Genomic DNA, 22,754 nt, shown 5'->3' on the forward strand with positions numbered 1-22,754 from the left:
TGGTGATTCCATACAGTTCACACAACACTGGCGCTCCGATGCGCTGATGCACAGGTCCCCTGGGAGCGCTACGCGGCGGGTCCCGGGGACAGATTGCCTCCCCTCCGCCTGGAGGACCCCACCCGAGGGGCTGAAACAATACCCCGTGCCTCTTCCCAGCGGCTGCAGGGCCTGACCATTTCTGCAGGCCGGGCTAGAGCCTCCTGGTTCCCGCCAAGACCCAACCCTGTGCCTTCGAAGTGGGCGCTCGACAGGCTTCCAGAATGGAGAGGGTGGGGGCAGTCATTATGGGGAAATGTTCTCACGTACAAAGTGGACAGCCTCTCCGGGCCACCTACGTTCGCATCTTAACCCTGTTGTGGCTCCAACCCGAGTTCAGTCTCGATGGACTGAGCTAGGGCTTCTCTGTCCAGAGCTCTCGCATCCAGCTGCCTGTCCTATTTCTGACACCCCTTATTAAGGCGATGGTGAAGCCTCTGGAAATGTTTTATAACTCAATTTACATGCTTCACTTTTTATCTTCACGTTTTTAATGTGCACATAATTAGAGTAAAACAACAAATCTAAAAAAGGGAAAGATCATCACGCTTTCGTGCCATCTCCTTGATCCTCCTTCAAGTCTTTCTCACATGTTATTTTATGTAGTTGTGATAATAGTATAGATACAGTTTAATAATTTGACTCTTTTCTCTTAATGTCACTCCAAACGCACTGCTATCGAGATGGTGTCAAAATGCAGCTGAGTCCTTACTTCTAGCTCCATCTGGGAGGAACCTCAAGTGCTGCCCTGCCCGGGAAGGGGTGGAGATGAGGGAGTTCCTCGGCTGCAGCGGACCAGCCCCGAGAGATCGATCCCTCAACGGAATACTTTCAAACAAAATGGTATTTCGCTACTCTGGAGGGTGCCCCGTCCTCCTCAGCGAAATCTGCACGGGCGCTGACCCTCAGAATCCGCCGAAGAGAGGTGGCCATAGACTACTTCCCTTGCGGTCCTTTGCGGTGGGCCAGGCTGGCATTTGGGGGATGCACTTTTGGATGACCTCCACTGACTTTCTACATCTCTTAGGATTATGGTTTACTTTTCTGCCCTCCCCCTATCCTCACCCCCGATCGTGAACTTATGCAGGGAGGTCCCAAATGAGCCTAAGCCTCACCTTATAGCACCCCTAACCCAGGCATGCCTGGGGTGTGGCTGTGAAAACTTGGGGGGAGTGGCTCGTCTTTTCTCCACTGCTCCAGGTTGGGGCACTCCCTGTGGATTTCTCCAGGCGCTGGCCAAGCTCTGCGCTGACCCAGGGATTTAGGCAAAATGGACAGAACCTTAGAGAGGTGGAGTGGAGTCCAGATGTGCCTCACTGCAGCAGTTGCGTCTGTCTGCACATTCCATGCAGCACTTTTTGCCTAACCGGAGGGCGCCCTCTAGTGGCCACAAACGTTTTCTGCAACATTTAGTGGCACTTGTTTGGATTCTTGCTTTACTTTCTGGGGCCAACCTTCTCTGGTCAGAAAAGAGCTGCCTTGAAGTAATCTGTCCACCGAGACATTGATGAAAGTCGCACCCAAACCTGAGGTTGCAAATGTCCCCAGAAGTTGATTTTAGCTTTATTTATTTATACTTATTTACAACCTAGTCTCTCTCTCCTGGAAAATAGAACACAGGACTTGATGTCATACATTTCTAGGTTGGAATCCTTGTGCTACTTTCTGGATACTTGACTTTGGAAAGTTATACTTAATCCATCTGTGTTTTAGCTCCCCCACAGAACGAGGGGACAATTATACATTCTTTTAATCTTGCTGTGATAATTACATGAGGAAATGCATACAGCCTGACCAGGTGGTGGCGCAGTGGATAGAGCGTCGGACTGGGATGCGGAAGGACCCAGGTTCGAGACTCCGAGGTCGCCAGCTTGAGCGTGGGCTCATCTGGCTTAAGCAAAGAGCTCACCAGCTTGGACCCAAGGTCCCTGGCTCCAGCAGGGGGTTACTCGGTCTGCTGAAGGCCCGCGGTCAGGGCACATGTGAGAAAGCAATCAATGAACAACTAAGAAGTCGCAACGCGCAACGAGAAACTGATGATTGATGCTTCTCATCTCTCTCCGTTCCTGTCTGTCTGTCCCTGTCTATCTCTGCCTCTGTTAAAAAAAAAATGCATACAAATAAAGGGCATAGCATACTACCTGCACTCAACGAATGAAGCTATTACTATTCCTTTTCAACCATAAATGGTTATGGAACAGTGTCAAGGATATAAGACTCTTACACTCTTGCCCTGGCCAGGTGGCTCAGTTGGTTGGAGCATCTTCCCCATGCGAAAAGGTTGTGGGGTCTGTCCTGGCCAGGGCACGTGCGGGGATCAGCGGGTAAAAGTGTGGGTGGGTGGAGCAGCAGGCCCATGTTTCTGTCTCTCTCTGGCTTTCTCTCTTTCGCTCTAAAGTCAGTACATTTTCTAAAAAAATTAAAAGAATATGCCATTCCTGTTATAACAGACACAAAAGGCAATATGTTGTGACTTTTATTGTAAAGTTCTTCTGACCAGTTTACATAAGATGGGATGAAAATTCAGACAAGAGAGAAGTCAGTTCTGAGCAGATCATCAGGGAATGGAGGAGCCGAATTTGGATTTCACCTGGATATTGATTTGCCCAATGGCTCTAAGCAGAGGTCTGAGATTCCAGGATAAAGAAGTAAAAACTTGTGGGTGGGGAAGTTTAGGGGTGTTTGGAAGACAGCTGAGGAACCACCATGGCTTGAAAATTAAGTCCATGAATGGGGGTGGTGGGGAGAGAAAGGGGATAGCAAAGCAGGCTGGTGTTGGGGGCCAGACTTCAATAAGTTCAGGGCTAATGGCTTTTATGAGTAAATGTCTGGGGTTCCACATTGCCTTAAGAACAAGTTTCTGAATGATGTGCAAGCGAAAGGTTACCATAAAAGAGGGAGGGAGGAGAGACTAGGTGTTTTTAGAACGTGTTATTTAAGCCTTACCACTCCACATGGCAGGTAGTGTTGCTCTTTTCTTTTTTTGTGACAGAGTCAGAGAGAGGGACAGACAGACAGGAAGGGAGAGAGATGAGAAGCATTCATTCTTCGTTTCAGCTCCTTAGTTGTTGCAGCAACTTAGTTGTTCACAGCACCTTAGTTGTTCATTGACTGCTTTTTCATTTGTGCCTTGACCGGCTACAGCAGACCTAGTAACCCCTTGCTCAAGCCAGCAACCTTGTGCTCAAGCTGGTGAGCCTTGCTCACACCAGTATGAGCCCGCGCTCAAGCTGGCGACCTCCAGGTTTCGAACCTGGGTCCTCCGTATTCCAGTCCGACACTCTATCCACTGCACCACCACCTGGTCAGGCACATTGCTCATTTCTTACAGATGAAGAGATCAGACTTAAAGAGGTTGAGTGACTTGCCTGGAAAGTCACGCTGCTTTTAGTAGCAGAAATAGGCTTCCCAATCCCATCTGCTTGATGCAAAACTGAGCCTTCCCTCACCAGCACATCCTTCCCCACAGTCCCTCCAGAAGGCTGACAGACTGTGGGGACCTTGAATGACACTCAGAAAGAGCCTATGCTAAGTCACAGCACCCAGATGGTCCTTCCTTTGCCATTTCAACCTATTCCTCCTAGAGCTGCCCTCTGAGAAAGGGTGTTTTCCAACATTGCTGATGAGCTTGAAGTCAACTTAAAACATGAAACAATATTAGCCTGGCCAGGCAGTGGCACAGTGGATGGAGTGTGGGACTGGGATGCGGAAGACCCAGGTTCAAGACTCCGAGGTCGCCAGCTTGAGTGCGGGCTCATCTGGTTTGAGCAAAAGCTCACCAGCTTGAGCCCAAGGTCGCTGGCTCAAGCAAGGGGTCACTCGGTCTGCTGAAGGCCCACGGTCAAGGCACATATGAGAAAGCAATCAATGAATAACTAAGGTGTTGCAACATGCAACGAAAAACTGATGATTGATTCTTCTCATCTCTCTCCACTATCTACCCTCTCTCTGACTCTCTTTCTCTGTCTCTGTTAAAAAACAACAACAACAACAAACCATGAAACAATATTATGAGCCCATCTGATCAGTGGTGGTGCAGTAGAGAGTTGACCTGGGATGCTAAAGTTTCAGGTTTGAAACCCCAAAGTCGCTGGTTTGAGCCCAAAGGTCTCTGGCTTGAAGCCTAAGGTTGCTGGCTTAAGCCCAGTGTTGGTGGCTCGGCTTGAACCCCACCCCCACCCCCGGGGACAAAGCATGTGTGAGAAGCAATCAACGATCAACTAAAGTGATGCAACTAGGAGTTGAGGCTTCTTATCTCGCTCCTTTCCTGCCTGTCTCTCTCTCTCTCTCAAAAAAAAAAAAAAAAAAAGTGAGCCAGCTCTGGCAGGATGGCTAGAGTTGGTTAGAATTTTGCCTGAAGTGCAGAGGTTGCCAGTTCGATCCCTGATCAGGGCACATACAGGAACAGATGGATGTTCCCCTCTCTCTCTCTTCACCCCTCCTAAAATTAATAAATAAAAATTTAAAAATTATGAGCCAGCCTGACCTGTGGTGGCGCAGTGGATAAAGCGTCGACCTGGAAATGCTGAGGTCGCCGGTTCAAAACCCTGGGCTTGCCTGGTCAAGGCACATATGGGAGTTGATGCTTCCTGCTCCTTCCCCCTTCTCTCTCTATCTCTTTCCTTTCTCTCTCTCTCTTTTCTTTTTTTTCTGAAGCTGGAAACGGGGAGAGATAGTCAGACAGACTCCCGCATGCGCCCGGCACGCCCACCATGGGGCGATGCTCTGCCCATCCTGGGCATCGCCAGGTTGCGACCAGAGCCACTCTAGCACCTGGGGCAGAGGCCACAGAGCCATCCCCAGCGCCCGGGCCATCTTTGCTCCAATGGAGCCTTGGCTGCGGGAGGGGAAGAGAGAGACAGAGAGGAAGGCGCGGCGGAGGGGTGGAGAAGCAAATGGGTGCTTCTCCTATGTGCCCTGGCCGGGAATCGAACCCGGGTCCTCCGCACACTAGGCCGACGCTCTATCTCCTTTCTAAAATGAATAAATAAAATAAAAATTAAAAAAGAAATTGTGAGCCAGCAAACCTCTATATTCAGGTCAGTGCAACAAGGTAGGAACCAAAAAGGAGAGGGCCGGCCTGACCAGGCGGTGGCGCAGTGGATAGAGCGTCGGGCTAGGATGCCAAGGACCCAGGTTCGAGACCCCGAGGTCACCAGCTTGAGCGCGGGCTCATCTGGTTTGAGCAAAGGCTCACCAGCATGGACCCAACGTCGCTGGCTCGAGCAAAGAGCAAAGGGTTACTCGGTCTGCTGAATGCCAACGGTCAAGGCACATATGAGAAAGCAATCAATGAACAACTAAGGTGTCGCAACAAATGAAGACAGATGTCCTGTCTGTCCCTCTCTCTGTCTCTGTAAAAATAAATAAATAAATAAACAAACAAACAAAAAGGAGAGGGCCGGTGGCAGAGCAGGGGCCACTGGATTAAAAAATCAGACTGTTGGGAGCTTGACCCAGATGCATACTGTAAAGCCAGTATCCAAGGCCGCCATCACAGCAGCCTTCTGGCCCATGCAGGTTCACATTAGATTCGGACAGTCGGTAAAGAAACAATGGAGCCAAAAACTAATGGGCCATCATCTTTAATTCTAGCTTGCACCCAGCTGGCAAGTAAAAACACACACTTGGGCCCTGGCCAGTTGGCTCAGTGGTAGAGCATTGGCCTGGCATGCAGGAGTCCCTGGTTTGATTCCCAGCCAGGGCACACAGGAGAAGCACCCATTTGCTTCTCCACCTCTCCCCCTCTCCTTCCTCTCTGTCTCTCTCTTCCCCTCCCACAGCCAAGACTCCATTGGAGCAAAAGTTGGCCCGGGCGCTGGGAATGGCTCTATGGCCTCTGCCTCAGGTGCTAGAATGGCTCTGGTTGCATCAGAGCAATGCCCCAGATGGGCGGAGCATCGCCCTCTGGTGGGCATGCCCAGGTGGATCCTGGTCAGGCACATGCAGGAGTCTGTCTGACTGCCTCCCCGTTTCCAATTTCAGAAAAATACAAAAAAAAAAAAACAACCAAAAACCACACACACACACTGGGCTCCAAAACCCACTCATTCAGTGCTCACAAAGCTACTAACTTATCCGAGTTTCCTAGAATGAAAGGTTTCTAGCTCACCAGACTTACTGACCTCTGTTTCCCATCTCCTTCCTTCTTCCTGCACAAACTCTGCACAAACTGGCTTCTCACTCAACACTCCACCATCTTGGCTGCTTCTCCTGGCTTCCTCCACATGGCCTTTCTCTGCTCTGCTCTTTAATGCTGATTTCAGGAACCGAGAGAGCAAGTTCCTGTTCTGTCCCCATTTTACAGTGTAGAAATCAAAACCTTTAATCCAATATACAAAATAGGGAAGTCTCTAATAAAAAGTCACTTATCTGGGGCATGATAGGATTGCACCACCCCACATCAAAAAGGGTGGGAAAGGCTTAGTCCTAAAACCAAGCCCCAGGCTAGAAGCATCTTGCCTGTCCACAGCCTGCCCCCAACACACATTAATATCACCTGGGCAACAGGCTTCCATGTGGGCAGCGCCCTCTTTAACAAAGTGAGCATAATATATTTTATCTGCCCAACAGGTACCGAGGGCTTCAGTTGCCTCATCCATGACAGTACGCATCTGAGCGCGGGCCTGCAGCGGAGGACCTCAGTGAGGGGGAGTTACTACTACTTGGGCCATCGAGAAGGTTGTCCGGGAGCAGCTGCAGTACCAGGTGAAGGTGAAAGTCAGCCTGTAGGCTCAGCAACCACTGTGCATTTTCCAGGAGAAACTTGTCAGGGAGATGACAGGTGGGGGAAGGGGTGGCTGAGAGGAGGGGCAGCAGGATTGGAGGAAAGTTTTCCTAGCTTTGAGGACAAGGCCATGTTTGTAGATGAGGAGAAATGACATGTAGAAGGATTAAAGAAGGTGAGTCCAGGAGAAAGGGAGAAGAGAAGAGTTTGGGAATACAGGAGGAACTTGGGGGTACCTGGGGGAGAAGGCAATAGCAAATATGACAATGCACACAGGACACCCCACAGCTGGGGACTTGCTGGAGCCCCTGAGTCTGCAGCTGGAAGAGCCCCACCCTGCTCAGCACTGCACACGGCTGGTTTCCTCTTCTCATTGTATTCAGGCACCCGCTCCTTGAGATTCAGAGAAAGGGGCATTGGCGGCATTGTCATGAGCTTCTTAATACAAAGGCCTCCCAGGGACCTGGCCCTGCTTGGAAGCCTGTGGAATTCGACACCTGGTGGAAAATACTAATGTGCAGCAATATGGTAGGAATATCCTAACTCAAGAAAGGCACTAAACTCCCTGGGCTCCCATTTACCCATCTGTAAAATGGGGTCAACCCCGCCTGTCTGCTTCCCAGAGAGCCACTGAGGCTATGTGCAAAAGCGATATCCTCATACAGAATTATTAAATATCTACAGTGGTAACTGATATTAAGTGTAGCTCACAGGTGAAATGGGTTTTTCCGCACAGGCTTCTTTCTTGAAAAAATTTAGAGGAAACTCTTTTGAAGTGCTTTGATCTTCTTGGCAGAAGAGCACTGAATAATTTTAAGATGTCATGGTACATTAGTTCCTCTGCTTTGGAACTGAGGGTGACCCATTTTGTTTAAAGCTGGTGACAACCTTTCAGGATCTCTTGAAACCCCTGAGCCACACCAAGCCTTCACCCTTAAGACTGCTCCCCTCTGAGCCATCATGGAACCAGCCTGGAACAGGGCCTGGGACTCCTGGTGAAGGTGACTTGAGGGCCAACATGCTGTTTATGTGACCATGCTCCTTGCTTAGTAAGTGTCCAGTGTTGTGACTTGAGTCTGCACTGTTTTCAAGATCTGCCTCTGCCACGTGGCTACACAGCCTCCCTGAAGGCATTACCATGGAACTGTAACTTAATAGTGGCTACCACTTATTGGGTGCCAGGCCCATACCCAGTGTCACCAAGTTCAATCCTCACAATAACCCAGTGAGGAGGTTCTCCCATCCCATTTGCCAGACCCCAGGGTCTACAGTGGACTCTATAGCTGGGGCTTAGAGGGAATGAGCAACTTGCCCTGGTCACAGTTAGTCGGGATTCAAACTTGGGGCTGTGACATGGAAGAAAGACCCAGGTTTCTTTTTACTGTTATCCTATAACCTCGTATGGAAGGTGGGAGTCCTAACACTTGCCTCTCAGAGCTGTCAGGAGGAATAGGTGAGAATCAGCCCACATGAAAGCCCTTGGACGATAGAAGGTGTTTTTTTTTTTCCCACAGAGACAGAAATAGATAGGGACAGACAGAGAGAGAAATGAGAAGCATCAATCATCAATTTTTCGTTGCGACACCTTAGTTGTTCATTGATTGCTTTCTCATATGTGCCTTGACCACGGGCCTTCAGCAGACCGAGTAACCCCTTGCTTGAGCCAGCAACCTTGGGTCCAAGCTGGTGAGCTTTGCTCAAACCAGATGAGCCCGCGCTCAAGCTGGCGACCTCGGAGTCTCGAACCTGGGTCCTCCGCATCCCAGTCCGACACTCTATCCACTGCGCCACCGCCTATGATAGAAGGTTCTTTATCAATGTGTTCTTACTTTATACAATTGTTATCTATAGTAAATCGAAATGTTTGTGCAGATGTTGCCAGTGTAATGGTCTCATCAGATTTATTTTCCTTCAGGTTTCCTCCTGGGTCCATGGCCTGCTGTCTTTGCCATCTTGGAAGTTGGAGGTGAGCAGTGGAGTTGTAGATCAACAGTGAATGGTAAGAACTAATAAGGACAGGATTAGTCATGTCCCCTTTCCATCAGCTCCCAGAGCACTGGTCAGAGGATGTGTGTATGCACGTGCATCACCCCATCCACGCACACACATTCAGCCATTTTTCCTGGAGGGTCCTGAGCCTCCTTTCTCCTCGCCAGACTAGCCTGAGGATAGAGGGCCCCCCAACAGAAGAGCCACCTGACCATTCCAGAGTGAAGTTCCATGTCAACAAGTCTCATTAACATGCTTATAACTTCCCAATAGTTCTTCTGTCTTCTACTCTTAAGGAAAACCTTGTGAGAGGCCAGAACAGGAAAAATAAGTCAACTTGGAGAAAACAGAGACTATGCAGCAAAAAGAAACAAACACCAGCATCAAAAAATTATAATAGCCTGACCAGACGGTGGCGCAGTGGATAGAGCGTCGGACTGGGGTGCGGAGGACCCAGGTTTGAGACCCCGAGGTCGCCAGTTTGAGCGCATGCTCATATGGCTTGAGCAAAAAAAAAAAAAAAAACCCTCACCAGCTTGGACCCAAGGTCGCTGGCTCGAGTGAGGGGTTACTCGGTCTGCTGAAGGCCCACGGTCAGGGCACATATGAGAAAGCAATCAATGAACAACTAAAGGGTCCCAACGAAAAACTGATGATTGATGCTTCTCATCTCTCTCCGTTCCTGTCTGTCTGTCCCTATCTATCCCTCTCTCTGACTCTCTCCCTGTCCCTGTAAAAAAAAAAAAAAGTTATATCCTTAAAATAGTATTACACCCATGAAACAAGATTGGGATGTGTGCAGATTGTTTCTATAGGCTCTAAGCTCCATTCTCATCCTTTGAAGTTCTCTGTAACAGAGGTTAGAAGGCAGCCAATTTTATTCCCAGACTCCCTTGCAGCTACTTCTGGTTTGGTTCTGCCAACGAAGAATGCTGGTGAGGCCTCAAAGGTGGGAGGAAAAAATGAGACATTTTTCTTTTATGGTTTGGTAGTGCCTCTGGCCACACCAGCAGTAGTGGATGAAAGGGTCTCCTCAGTGTCCGTGGTGGTCAGGGGGGTGGGGGGGCTCCCCTTCCCGAGTTCCTGTTCAGGAGCAACAAGTGCAGTTCTCAGTGCTGGCAGGGGCTGTGCTTCCTGAACAGTAGTGAACTGGGCCTCAGGCACTGGCAGCTTCCTGATCCGTAAGGAGCATCCTCTTCCCTTTTGCTCTCCCAGCCCCCCTGATACCATTGCAACCAAAGCCCTTCTATTAAATTCCTTTGCTTGAGGCCTGACCTGTGGTGGTGCAGTGGATAAAGCATCGACCTAGAAATGCTGAGGTCACCGGTTCAAAACCCTGGGCTTGCCTGGACAAGGCACATATGGGAGTTGATGCTTCCAGCTCCTCCCCCCTTCCCTGTCTCCCCCCCCCTCTAAAATGAATTAAAAAAAAAATTAACAAGAACAGATAAAGTAAAAAAAAAAAAATTCCTTTGCTTGAAATATCTAGATGGTTTCTGTTTTCTGAGTAAACACTGACTGAGATACTATAAAAAAGAAATTTAAAAAATAAGTTCTTAAGACATTAAAAATGTGAAAGTAGAGCCCTGGCTGGGTAACTCAGTTGGTTGGAGCTTCGTCCTGATACACCAGGGTTGCAGGTTCAATCCCCAGTCAGGGTACATGCAGGAGTCACCCAATGAATGCGTGAGTGGGAACAGCAAACCAATGTTTCCCTCTCTCCCCATCTCTCTTTAAAACTCAATCAAAAAATATTTTAAATATAAAAGCAGAAATAAAAAATTGAATGGAAAGGATAGAAATAATGTTGATGGAATCACCCAGAAAGTAAAGATAAACAAAAACAAAAACCCAACAGTAAGTGCTCAAAATTTACAGTGAATTGTAACAATATTATATCACACTGTCACGATGTGAATTACTTATTCTCATGTTAGGTACAAATACCATGTACAGGTAGGGGCACAAACCTCCTGTCTGGTGTCTGAATGTGACATGTGGACATGTGTTGGATACAGTGATGTCCCAGTTAGAACAATTTGAAGAAAACTAGAAGATGATAATCTTCCAATTAATAACACACTGACAAAAACCTTAAATATATTCATAGATTGATAAGCTTTATTTGCATGTCTGCATAAGTATGAGTTGAGGTCAAACAAGGTTTTCTAAAGGGTTAAAATGTATTAAACAGTTGAACTTGGCCTGACCAGGCGGTGGCGCAGTGGATAGAGCGTCGGACTGGGATGCAGAGGACCCAGGTTCGAGACCCCGAGGTCGCCAGCTTGAGCACAGGCTCATCTGGTTTGAGCAAAGCTCACCAGCTTGGACCCAAGGTCGCTGGCTTGAGCAAGGGGTTAGTCGGTCTGCTGAATGCCCACGGTCAAGGCATATATGAGAAAGCAATCAATGAACAACTAAGGTGTCGCAACGAAAAACTGATTGATGCTTCTCATCTCTCTCTGTTCCTGTCTGTCTGTCCCTATCTATCCCTCTTTCTGATTGTCTCTCTCTGTAAAAAAAAAAAAAAAAAGTAAAACAAACAAACAAAAAAACCAAGAACTTGGTCTCTGTATTCAGTTGACTAGTCTGCCCTCATTCATCATTTCTACCAGACACAAAATCTAAAACTCTTCGGTTGGCATTTCTCACCTGTCTGGAAATCTCTTAAAGTGCTTCCAGTTACCAGAGAAGGGCAAGATTTTGGTCTGTTTGTATGCTACTCTATCGGAGGCAAAAACACACCCCTCGATTCTCTCGTTTAAATTTTCGCTGTTTGCAAACAGTGTACAAATGAAGAACTTAATGGTTTTTTTGTTTGTTTGTTTTTTCCACAGAGATAGAATCAGAGAGAGGTTCAGACAGGAACCTGAGATGAGAAGCATCAATCATTAGTTTTTCGCTGCGCGTTGCAACACCTTAGTTGTTCATTGATTGCTTTCTCATATGTGCCTTGACTGCAGGCCTTCAGCAGACTGAGTAACCCCTTGCTCGAGCCAGCGACCTTGGGCTCAAGCTGGTGAGCTTTGCTCAAACCAGATGAGCCTGTGCTCAAGCTGGAGACCTTGGATCTCGAACCTGGGTCTTCCGCACCCCAGTCCGACACTCTATCCACTGTGCCACCGCCTAGTCAGGCGAAGAAGAACTTAATGTTAACATACAAAATATACATGTATGCTATAACAACTTGGATTTGAACTTTTCAGTAAAGATTTATTTTCATTATCTCTCCACAAGAATTTGCAAAAATAACTGTCAATACATTGTAAACACATTTTAAAATCCTGGAATGAAAAATTCTAAAGTATAAACCTGGCTCATCTTCTGTGACTTACAAATAAAATTCTTTAAAAAAAAGAAAAATAAAATTCTGTAAGTTAAAATTTCTGAATGATTCTGATAAAAATTTAATAAGAAGAACCAGAACATCAAACCTTAAAAGATTCTTAATTTTCACCATAAATGAGTTTTTGAGAAGCTTTAATTTGTTGACAGGCACTGTCCACTTAAGGCGCGCGCTACTGCCACTAATGAAGCGAGTCAGGACGGAGACTCGCAGGCTACATGTGCCAGGCTCTTCTATGCCATCGACTGATGTGCTCTTCTCTTACTTTTTCCCTCACATGTTAAACAGAAGTAAACTCACACAGGGTAAAAATTGAAATGTATAGAAAGATCTAAAATAATAAGCAAACATCAGCAAATTGGATTCCTTCAAAATTCACTAAGCAGTCACATGAATAATTTACAACATGAAGTCAACCTTGGAGTCTCTTTATCTGAAAATTCTCAGGCCTCTGGAACCATGTTGATTTTCTCATATATTACTTCTGTTGCAGAGGAAAGCCATGCAGTCTGCTCCTTCTTAGAAAAACCAATTACAAAAGCAACAGCATCCTCTCCTCAGATAGCAAGGCTTGGCCTCTACGGATCTGGTCCCGGCTCCGGACAGAGTCCCTGGTATCATCCTTGAAAAGGAATCACATTTACTAACAAGGCATTTTCAAAAGTAAGAATATCATCCCTTAATCAAAATGAAGTCATCTGGTCCTTGTAAAATGGAGAAGCTTAACTCTCACAGGAATTTCAGTTGTCTGGTCATTACTTAAGGGCATGAACCCAAATATTCGAGGTAAAACAAAGTCAGGCATTTTCTTGAGAACAAAGGCAAGGTAAGATGCCCCGGCCCCACTCTGCGGGGCAGGAAAGGCTTACGGAGGCAGCGCCTCAGCCGAGCCCTTCCTGGATGCCTCGGATCCTCCGGGCCAGCTGCACGTCCTTCGGGAAGAGAGTAACGCGGCCGGCGTGCAGGGAGAGGAGATAGGCATCCTCAAAGAGATGAACCAGAAATGCTTCTGCAGCCTGGGGACAGAAACAGAGCAGACTGACCTAGGCGAGGGGGCACTGGCCACTTTTATCTCGGGGATCTGCCGAACTTGGTCTCCGAGGGTTGAAAGGACTACAGGAAAGACTGTTCACAGAATGAGGCTGAACTGCCTGGGAATTCTGCTACTGTCACACCAGACCCAGCCTCCAAATCCGGGTGTTCTTGTGGCTTTTTTCAAGGAGGCAGGATTCAGCGTGACACTCCAGGCCAACCCTGTGAATCCCAGAACACCTTCCTCCCATACTCGCCCTCACCCAGCTGTACCGTGGCCCCTTCTTACCTCCTGTAGGGCCAATAGAGCCTGGGCTTGCCAACAGAAGTCCACACCACGGGTGAATTTAACACATATTTCTCTTGCCTGTGAAGGAGTGGAGATGGGGGTTGGCAAAGGAGAAGGGGGGTGGGGAGGAGCAGAGAGTAAAGGAAGAGAGACTCAAGGGAAGATTAGACTGTCTCCACGAGTCTTCATCAATCTTCATTTCCATATCTTCCTGGCTCTTAATCTTAGCACCTAACTAACAGCAGGTACCAACTCCCAGGAGCTTAGGAATTGGCATGTCTCTTATGGATGGTGGCGAGAGGAGGAGGCACTCTCCCAGGGGAGAGCAGGTGGGTGGATGAGAGGGTTTCTATTTACATAATCAAAGAACACAATTTCAAAGGGGGGGAGGGATGAAGAACTGGGAGGTACCCTTGGCAGACTCATGGTTTTAGAAGATGAAGAGTCCCCTACCAAGTTAGAGAAGAGGTCCCTTGGCCATTTGGGCAAGAGACAACAGGATCCCCAATACCTGGGAAATTTAAAGAAAGGAGGCTGCCTGGGGGGAGGTGGGAGGCCCCCTGGAACTCACCAGGCGGCTGAAGGGGAGCTTCCTTAACAATAGGTTTGTGCTCTTCTGAAGCTTTCGGATCTCTCTCAGAACTAGAAGACCCGGAGGACGACGTCGAGGTCCACGGGAGGGCCGAGGTCCACGGGAGGGCGTGCCTGAGCAAAGAGTCGGGCCACACAGGTGAGGAGCAGTGCAGACAGCTGCTGCCTCGCAAAAACCACCCGACTGCTAACTGTGCTGTGAGCCGCAAAAGCAGGGATTTGTACCCATTTTATTCACTGCAGCTATCTCCAGAAACTGGAAAACAGCAGAGAGGGGCTAAGTATTTGTGAAACGAATGAATGGTCCATTGAGGAGAGTCTCTTTTTTTATATATATTTTATTTATTGATTTTTAGAGAGAGGGGAGAGAGACAGAGAGAAGGGGGAGGAGCAGGAAGCATCAACTCCCATATGTGCCTTGACCAGGCAAGCCCAAGGTTCCAAACCGTCAACCTCGGTGTTCCAGGTCGACGCTTTATCCCACTGCGCCACCACAGGTCAGGCCGAGGAGAGTCTCTTAAATCCCAACTCTCAAATGCATCCTTTCCTGACCCACAATCCTTTCCAGACTGATGGGTCACTTCCCTCCTCTGGGCCCCACAGTGCTGTGTACATCCCTCTGTCTTTCCCACCTCGATTGGAAAACCACTTATTTTGTCTTAAGGGTTTTTTTGTTTTTGTTTTGTCGCTCGAAGGACTCTGAGAGAGTATCTAGTACAATCCCCTTGTCTTGGTTATCCTTAGGCCCAGAGAGGTGCAGACATGTGACCAGAGCTCACTAGTGGCCAAGGTGGGACCTCCCAAGTGGCATAACTCAGCAACAGTGTTGGGCCGTTGGGCTACAGAGTCAAAGCCTTTGGGTCAAAGCCTAGTTCCAACAACAATAAAAAGGAAGAAATCTTAAAAACATTCCCAAAAGTAGAAATCAAATACAAAAAATAAAACTTTTCTAACTTTTGTGTTGAAGAGGACACTTAACTGAAATAAGACTACTTAGAAAAAAATAAAAATAATATTTACACCTCAAAACTTATGAGATAGAGCCTGATTGGCGACAGCACAGTGGAGAGAATGCCAGCCTGGAACGCTGAGGTCCCAGGTTTGAAACCCCGAGGTTACAAGGCATGAGTTTAGGTTCATCTGGCTTGAGCGCAGGGTCACTGGCTTGGCTGGAGCCCCCAGGTCAAGGCAGTATCAGAAGTAATCAACAAACAACTACAGTGATACAATTAGGAGTTGATACTTCTCCTCTCTCTCATCCTGCCTATTTGTCTTTTTCTCTCTTATATAAAACAAAACAAAACAAAAAAACTTATGACATAGTCATAAAATAAATTAATAAAAAAAGAGTAAAATAAAAACAGTATAGCTGCTCCATAAATTAAATCAAAGACCAATAAAAATAATACACCTCTAACAAGTAGAACGAAGAATAAAAATAAACCACAAAAACATTATTTTTGTGACAGAGACAGAGAGAGGGACAGATAAGGACAAACAGAGAGAAGGGAGAGAGATGAGAAGCATCAATTCTTTGTTGCAGCACCTTAGTTGTTCATTGATTGCTTTCTCATGTGTGCCTTGACTGGGGGGCTAAAGCAGACCGAGTGACCGTTTAATCAAGCCAGTGACCTTGGGCTCAAGCTGATGAGCCTTGCTCAAACCAGATGAGCCTGTGCTCAAGCCAGCAACCTCGGGGTCTCAAACCTGGTCCTCTGCATTCTAGTCCGGTGCTCTATTTACTGCACCACTGCCTGGTCAGGCCACAAAAACATTTTGAAGGATAAAATCGGCTACAGAAGTGTTATTCAAGGTGTAACCAAGAAAAGAGAATCCAGGTCCTGGCCGAGTGGCTCAGTAGATAAAGCGTCTACCCGGCGTGCCAGAGGCCAAGCGTTCGACTCCGGTCAGGGTATGTATGAGAAGCAATCAATGAGTATACAACTAAATGAAATAACGAGTTGATGATTCTGTTTCTCTCTCTCTCAGATTAATGGAAACATCAGAGTAAATGAATAAAGAGAATCCATACCAAGTAGTTCAATAAAAAGGACTTAACATAGCAGTCACAGAACACAACCTAAATAAAGGTCACCAGTTTAAGAAGGCCAAAATCATGAAAGGAGGGACCCAAACTCAACAAACAAAATAATACCAGAGGAGTCTGAGCTCACAGAAAAAAGAGATGAAGACTTTGAGAGAAACATACATTATAACCTCTGAGGGGTAAGGGAAGATATGAAACCATGGCCCAAGAACAAAAGAAGCTGATTAGAGAGATCATGGGAAGACCTGGGCTGGGATTTAATCCTAAAGTAATGGGAAGCCATGGAAGGAAGAGTTTGAAGAACACAGAGTGACCTACTTACATTGTGAAGACCAGTCCTGTTGTGTAAGGAAAGAACTGAAAGGAACATGTGTGGAAGTGAAATATTGACTGGGTAAGGATGCTGGTGGCTCGAACTAGGCTGGTGGGAGTAGAGGTGGCAACAAGAAGAGTGATTAAGGATGTAATATGGAGGTAGAATTGCCTGAACTTACATTTGGATTGGACATGGGGGCGAGAGAAAAAGATTTCTCCCAGGTTTGCCAATTACTTAAATGGGAAAATGTGAGGATGAAGAGGTAAGAGGGGAGTAATCAAAAGCTTGGTTTTTAGCCTGACCAGGTAATAGCGCAGTGGATAGAGCATCAGCCTGGAATGCTGAGAACCCAGGTTCAAAACCCTGAGGTCACCAGCTTGAGCACGGGGTCAATGGCTTGGCTGGAGACCCCCCCCCCCCCCAATCAAGGAACACATGAGAAAGCAATTAATGAACAACTAAGGTGCTGCAACTATGAGTTATGCTTCTCATTTCTCTCCCTTTCTGTCACTCTCTCACTTGCTAAAAAAGAAAAAAAAAGTTCAGTTTTCAGGATGTTTAGTCTGATATACTCAAGAGCAGTGGTCCCCAACCTTTTTTGGGCCATGGACAGGTTTAATGTCAGAAAATATTTTCACAGACCGGCCTCTAGGGTGGGACAGATAAATGTATCACGTGACCAAGACAAGCGTCAAGAGTGAGTCTTAGACAGATGTAACAGAGGGAATCTGGTCATTTTTAAAAAATAAAACACCGTTCAGACTTAAATATAAACAAAACAGAAATAATGTAAGTTATTTTTTCTTTCTCTGCGGACCAGTACCAAATGGCCCACAGACCGGTACCGGTCCATGGCCCAGGGGGTTGGGGACCACTGCTCAAGAGCACTCAGGAAGAAAGGCAGTTGGATATAGGTACCTGGGCTCAGAGGAGAGATCTGGGCTGGAAATACAAATGTGAGAGCCACTGACGTATGAGTGGTGTTAGTCACGGGAAGAAATGAGACCACCTGGGGAAGGGAAAGAAAGGAAAAGGACACCAAGGAAATCCAACATCAGGTGACTAAAGAGAGGTGGCCCCGAAAGTAAAAAATACTAGGTGGGAACTGCAGAGAGTGGGTGGTACAGTGGAAGCTGAAGGGAAATAAAAACACAAACATGTCTACTGGGTTTGGCAACACAAAGTAGCTGATGACCTTGACAAGAGTGATTCAAGTGCACTCGAGGTAGGGGTAGCTGTGGAGAGTTGGATTGAAATGAAGGATGACTGAGAAGATGGGCAACAGACTTGTGTGCGGACTTAAGTCTGGCTATTTTAAAAAGGGTAGCTATGGCCTGACCAAGTGGTGGCACAGTGGATAGGACATCAGACTGGGACACAGAGGAACCATGTTTGGAACCTGAGGTTGCCGGCTTGAGCGCGGGGTCTCTGGCTTGACAGTGGGATCATAACCATGACCCCAAGGTCGCTAGCTTGAGCAAGGGATCACTCGCTCTGCTGGAGCCTCCCCCCAGTCAAGGCACATATAAGAAAGCAATCAATGAATGACTAAGGAGCCACAATGAAGAATAGATGCTTCTCATCTCTCTCCCCTCCTGTCTGTCCCTATCTGTCAAAAACAAAAAAACAAAAACAAACAAACAAAAAGGGTAGCTATGAAGGGCAGTAGAGAGAAATGGACAGCAAGAGGGAGATGTGGCTATGGAAACAAGGAACCACCTCTGCCCTTTATCCTTGGATCAGAAATAGCAAAGCACATTTGCAGAATGCCAAAGTAAGGAGTTTGAATTTAATTCCAAGTGCAGGTGGAGAAAGACAACAGAAAGCTATAAGCTCATGGGAAGGTGAAGAATACGACCAAGAGCCCAGTAGGAGGAGGAGTGGCTTTTTGATAGGAAGGGGGACATCTAGCTTCTCTGTTGTAAGAAGTCTGGAGGCTTCTATTGCCTCAATGAAGCATGAGGCAAGGGGTCATCACTGGCTGAGAGTGAGCAGGGGTCTGGAGTCGGTATTCAAAGAGTTCAAAAAAAGCAATGGAATAGTCATTGGGAGAAAGGGAAAGCAAGACTGCCAGGAAGTGCTGAGTGTCCATTTGAGATTAAAATATTTAATTTAAGCCCTGGCCGGTTGGCTCAGTGGTAGAGCATTGGCCTGGCATGCAGGAGTCCCAGGTTCAATTCCCAGCCAGGGCACGCAGGAGAAGCGCCCATCTGCTTCTCCACCCCTCCCCCTCTCCTTCCTCTCTGTCTCTTTCTTCCCCTCCCGCAGCTGAGGCTCCATTGGAGCAAAGTTGGCCCGGGCACTGAGGATGGCTCTGTGGCCTCTGCCTCAGGCACTAGAATGGCTCTGGTTGCAACAGAGCAACGCCCCAGATGGGCAGAGCATTGCCCCCTGGTGGGCATGCCGGGTGGATCCCGGTCAGGCACATGCGGGAGTCTATCTGACTGCCTCCCCGTTTCCAACTTCAGAAAAATACAAAACAAACAAAAAAAAACCCATTTAATTTAACCAGGAGCACAGAGACACTTCTATATAGGAAAGCTGTTGGGGACTGAAAGCCAACAGGGTCTTTGCAGTTTAGATTTTGGGGGGACAGGTGTGGGGAACTGTCAGTAAACTGACAGTCTGCCCAACCCCCACCTCACTTGTTCTGTGAAGTTGCTAAAGGCTATATTTTTCCACACCTTCATGTTAGCTGTGGTGCTGGATTTTTTATACTCTTCCTATTCCTCATATCCCTCAGAAAGACTGGAGGCAATCCTTTGTTTTGTGAAGTTAAGATGTTATGTATGATGGGGGATTTATGTATGGTGAAGTTAAGATGTTATGTATGGTAGAATTCTTCAGTTGCCTTGGAAAGGTGACTTTGTTTTAATGATCTCTTTGACTTGCTAATGGCCTCACTTTGCCCTATAAATAAAGCAGGTAGTGGGGTGGACAGTGCCCTCTGTTCTTGCCATCAGCACTGCTCCTGCTCCTATCCTTTTTCTCTTTAAGCCTATTTTTCTTAATTCCGTGCCCCCGTTCCCACTCAGGACCTGGAATTACTAGCCACGCTGGTTCGTGGTAGAAAGCAACAGCAAACATCATGCTTAACAATATTCCCATTAAAATTCCCAACAACACAACGACGACCCAAACACTGCTCTGATTCAATACTAGTTTCAGGGCCTCACTCATACAATGCAGTAAGAAATAAAATGTATGCAAAAGACTTAAAAGTTATTACTTGCAAACAATAGCCTACTTCAGTGATATTCAACCTGGTCCCTACTGCCCACTAGTGGGCGTTCCAGCTTTCATGGTGGGCGGTAAAAGCCTGACCAGGCGGTGGCGTAGTGGATAGAGCGTCGGACTGGGATGTGGCGGACCCAGGTTCGAGACCCGAGGTCGTCAGCTTGAGTGCGGGCTCATCGGGTTTGAGCAAGGCTCACCTCAGCAAGGGGTTACTCGGTCTGCTAAAGGCCCATGGTCAAGGCACATGAGAGCAATCAATGAACAACTAAGGTGTTGCAATGAAAAACTGATGATTGATGCTTCTCATCTCTCTCCGTTCCTGTCTGTCCCTATCTGTCTCTCTGTCACTGTAAAAAAAAAAAAAAGTGTCTGGTAATCGGTTTCAGGCACTCCAAATTAAAAAGATAGATTTAACTATAGTAAGTTGTTTTACAAAGATTTACTCTGCCAAACTTAGCGAAAATCCGACATAAAGTACTTGGTAAGTAATTATCATTATACACTTTAACTTGCTGTAACTCTGCTTTATAAATTTTATAAAGTAAAGTTGCTTCCCTACTTTATAAATCACCATTACTGTGGAACCGGTGGGTGGTTAGAAAATTTTACTACTAACAGAGATACAAAAGTGGGTGGTAGGTATAAAAAGGTTGACTACCTCTGGCTTACTTTAAAGTTTCATTAGGATGGCCTGACCAGGCGGTGGTGAAGCGGATAGAGCTTCGGACTGGGATGCAGAGGACCCAGGTTTGAGACCCCGAGGTCGCCAGCTTGAGTGCGGGCTCATCTGGTTTGAGGAAAAGCCCACCAGCTTGAACCCAAGGTCGCTGGCTCCAGCAAGGGGTTACTTGGTCTGCTGAAGGCCCGCGGTCAAGGCATATATGAAAAAGCAATCAATGAACAACTAAGGTGTTGCAACGCGCAATGAAAAACTAATAATTGATGCTTCTCATCTCTCTCCATTCCTGTCTGTCTGTCCCTGTCTATCCCTCTCTCTGACTCACTCTCTGTCTCTGTAAAAATAAATAAATAAATAAAAATTTAAAGTTTCATTAGGCCCTGGCCGGTTGGCTCAGTGGTAGAGCGTCGGCCTGGCGTGCAGAAGTCCCGGGTTTGATTCCCGGCCAGGGCACACAGGAGAAGCGCCCATCTGCTTCTCCACCCCTCCCCCTCTCCTTCCTCTCTGTCTCTCTCTTACCCTCCCGCGGCCAAGGCTCCATTGGAGCAAAGATGGCCCGGGCGCTGGGGATGGCTCCTTGGCCTCTGCCCCAGGCGCTAGAGTGGCTCTGGTCGCAGAAGAGCGACGCCCCGAAGGGGCAGAGCATCGCCCCCCCCCCCCCCCCCCCCCGTGGGCAGAGCGGCGCCCTCCGGTGCCGGGTGTATCCCGGTCGGGCGCATGCGGAAGTCTGTCTGACTGTCTCTCCCCGTTTCTAGCTTCGGAAAAATACAAAAAAAAAAAAAAAAAGTTTCATTAGGATGAACAAGAGAATTCAGCAAATTGGCTGGACGCAAAGGTTACTTCTATTTAGGAAAGAAAAAAACCCTCCCACTCACAGTGACAAAATCGATCAATAATCTATATACAGTGTATTCCACTTTTTTCCACTCTGCTCTTAGTTATGTGCCAGAAGACAAGTAGAGCAGTTATTACAGTTGGTGCGCCTCTCATCCCTCAGATCACAGTACAACACTGAGGCCCACAGGCCAGTCTTCTTTCTGGGCACAAACTGCCCCAAGGGAGCAAGGTGAGAGCTCTACCTGAGTTAAGATCACAGGTGAAAAAGCCCAACACAGACCTGACTCGTGGTGGCGCAGTGGATAAAGCGTCGACCTGGAACCTGAGGTCACTGGTTTGAAACACTGCATTTGTCTGGTCAAGGCACATATGGGAATTGATGCTTCCTGCTCCCCACCCCCCTTCTCTCTCTCTCACTCTTTCCTCTCTAAAATGAATAAATAATTAAAAAAAAAAGCCCAACATAGCCACTCACGGAAAAACAAACAAAACAAACCTAGGAAGGCCGCTTCTAACAGTAGAACTGGTCTTTGAAACAGTCACAAAAGAGCAGCCAATACTTTTGCAAGGTAAAAAAGCACAAACACCGACTTGTAGAAAACCTGTGTCCGCCAGAGCAAGCTGTGCGACCCTCAAGCTACCTGGCCTGTCAGCGCCTCAGAGTTCCCATCTGTAAAATGGTCACAATATAAAGTTGACATAATTCACGTAATGAGTTGACACAATGCCTAGTTAGGGGTAAGCACTCAATAAATGCTAGTAATATAAAAAGGAATTAATATTAGCAGCCAGGTTGTCTGGGCCAGTCCGTTCTCCTCTTGGAACTACCTTCCCCAGTCCCTCACCCAACTTGGAACTCGGGACCTGCCCCGAGTAGACGCTGGAAAGCCTGCGGACCAGGAGCCGTGAGCTCGGGCTCGGATCCAGGCTCTGCAAGCGAGCCTCGGTTTTCTCGTCTGTGAAACGGGCATGCGGACCCCGCCATGCCCAGGCAGGCTGCTGGGGGGCCGGCTCGGAGGGCAAGGGGCCACGGGCGGTTACCTACGGGGGGGCCCGGCCGGCGGGCCGGGCTCGCTGGGCGCGCTGGGCTCGCTGGGCGCCTCCTTGGGGTTACGGACTTGCGCCCTCGCCCTCGTCCTCGGCGGGGCGGGTCCATGGCTGACGCGGAAGGCCTCGGCCTCGCGGCTCCTTTTCGGCCTTCTGGATTCGGCAGCAAAGGCTGGCGTCCGTGCAGGTTCTGGAGCGCGCGGGGTTCCTCCGCCCCTGGGGTAGGTTCCCTGCCGGCCGCACTACCTCCTTTTCAAATGGCCCGCTCGGCGTTTTTTAAAACCCTAATCTTGCGACTCCCCAGTGGCTGCCTTTTCATAGGCCGAAAGGCTTAACGGCGGCGGTGATAGGAAGAGAAGCGGGGACATGGCGGATCGACGGCGGAATGAGCCAATGGACACTTAGTGAAGTGAAGGAGGAGGGCATTTCCCCTGACAAATTGTGGCGGTGCTGTCAGACTCATGCCCCCAGGTGCCCTCTGGTGGAAAAAGGAAAGCCAGATTCTGGAGTTGTAGATGTAAAATGCCTTTCTCCAGTCCAGACGAATCACTTTGCCTAATTAAACATTTCGTTTTGCC

General features: G+C 47.8%; 1 protein-coding gene across 1 annotated transcript; it reads right to left on the reverse strand.

Annotated features, from left to right (window-relative positions):
* Positions 1–11,875: 11,875 nt before the first annotated feature.
* On the reverse strand, positions 11,876–22,425 carry CENPA (centromere protein A). The gene is made up of 4 exons (XM_066372415.1): positions 22,171–22,425; positions 13,994–14,127; positions 13,423–13,500; positions 11,876–13,117 (listed from the first exon to the last, which is right to left on the reverse strand). The coding sequence occupies exons 1-4, from the start codon at positions 22,283–22,285 to the stop codon at positions 12,983–12,985; spliced, it is 462 nt and encodes a 153-aa protein (XP_066228512.1). The 5' UTR covers positions 22,286–22,425; the 3' UTR covers positions 11,876–12,982.
* Between the last annotated feature and the right edge of the window lie 329 nt (positions 22,426–22,754).

The sequence above is a fragment of the Saccopteryx leptura genome, chromosome 3 (assembly GCF_036850995.1).
Source record: "Saccopteryx leptura isolate mSacLep1 chromosome 3, mSacLep1_pri_phased_curated, whole genome shotgun sequence".
NCBI lineage: Eukaryota > Metazoa > Chordata > Mammalia > Chiroptera > Emballonuridae > Saccopteryx > Saccopteryx leptura.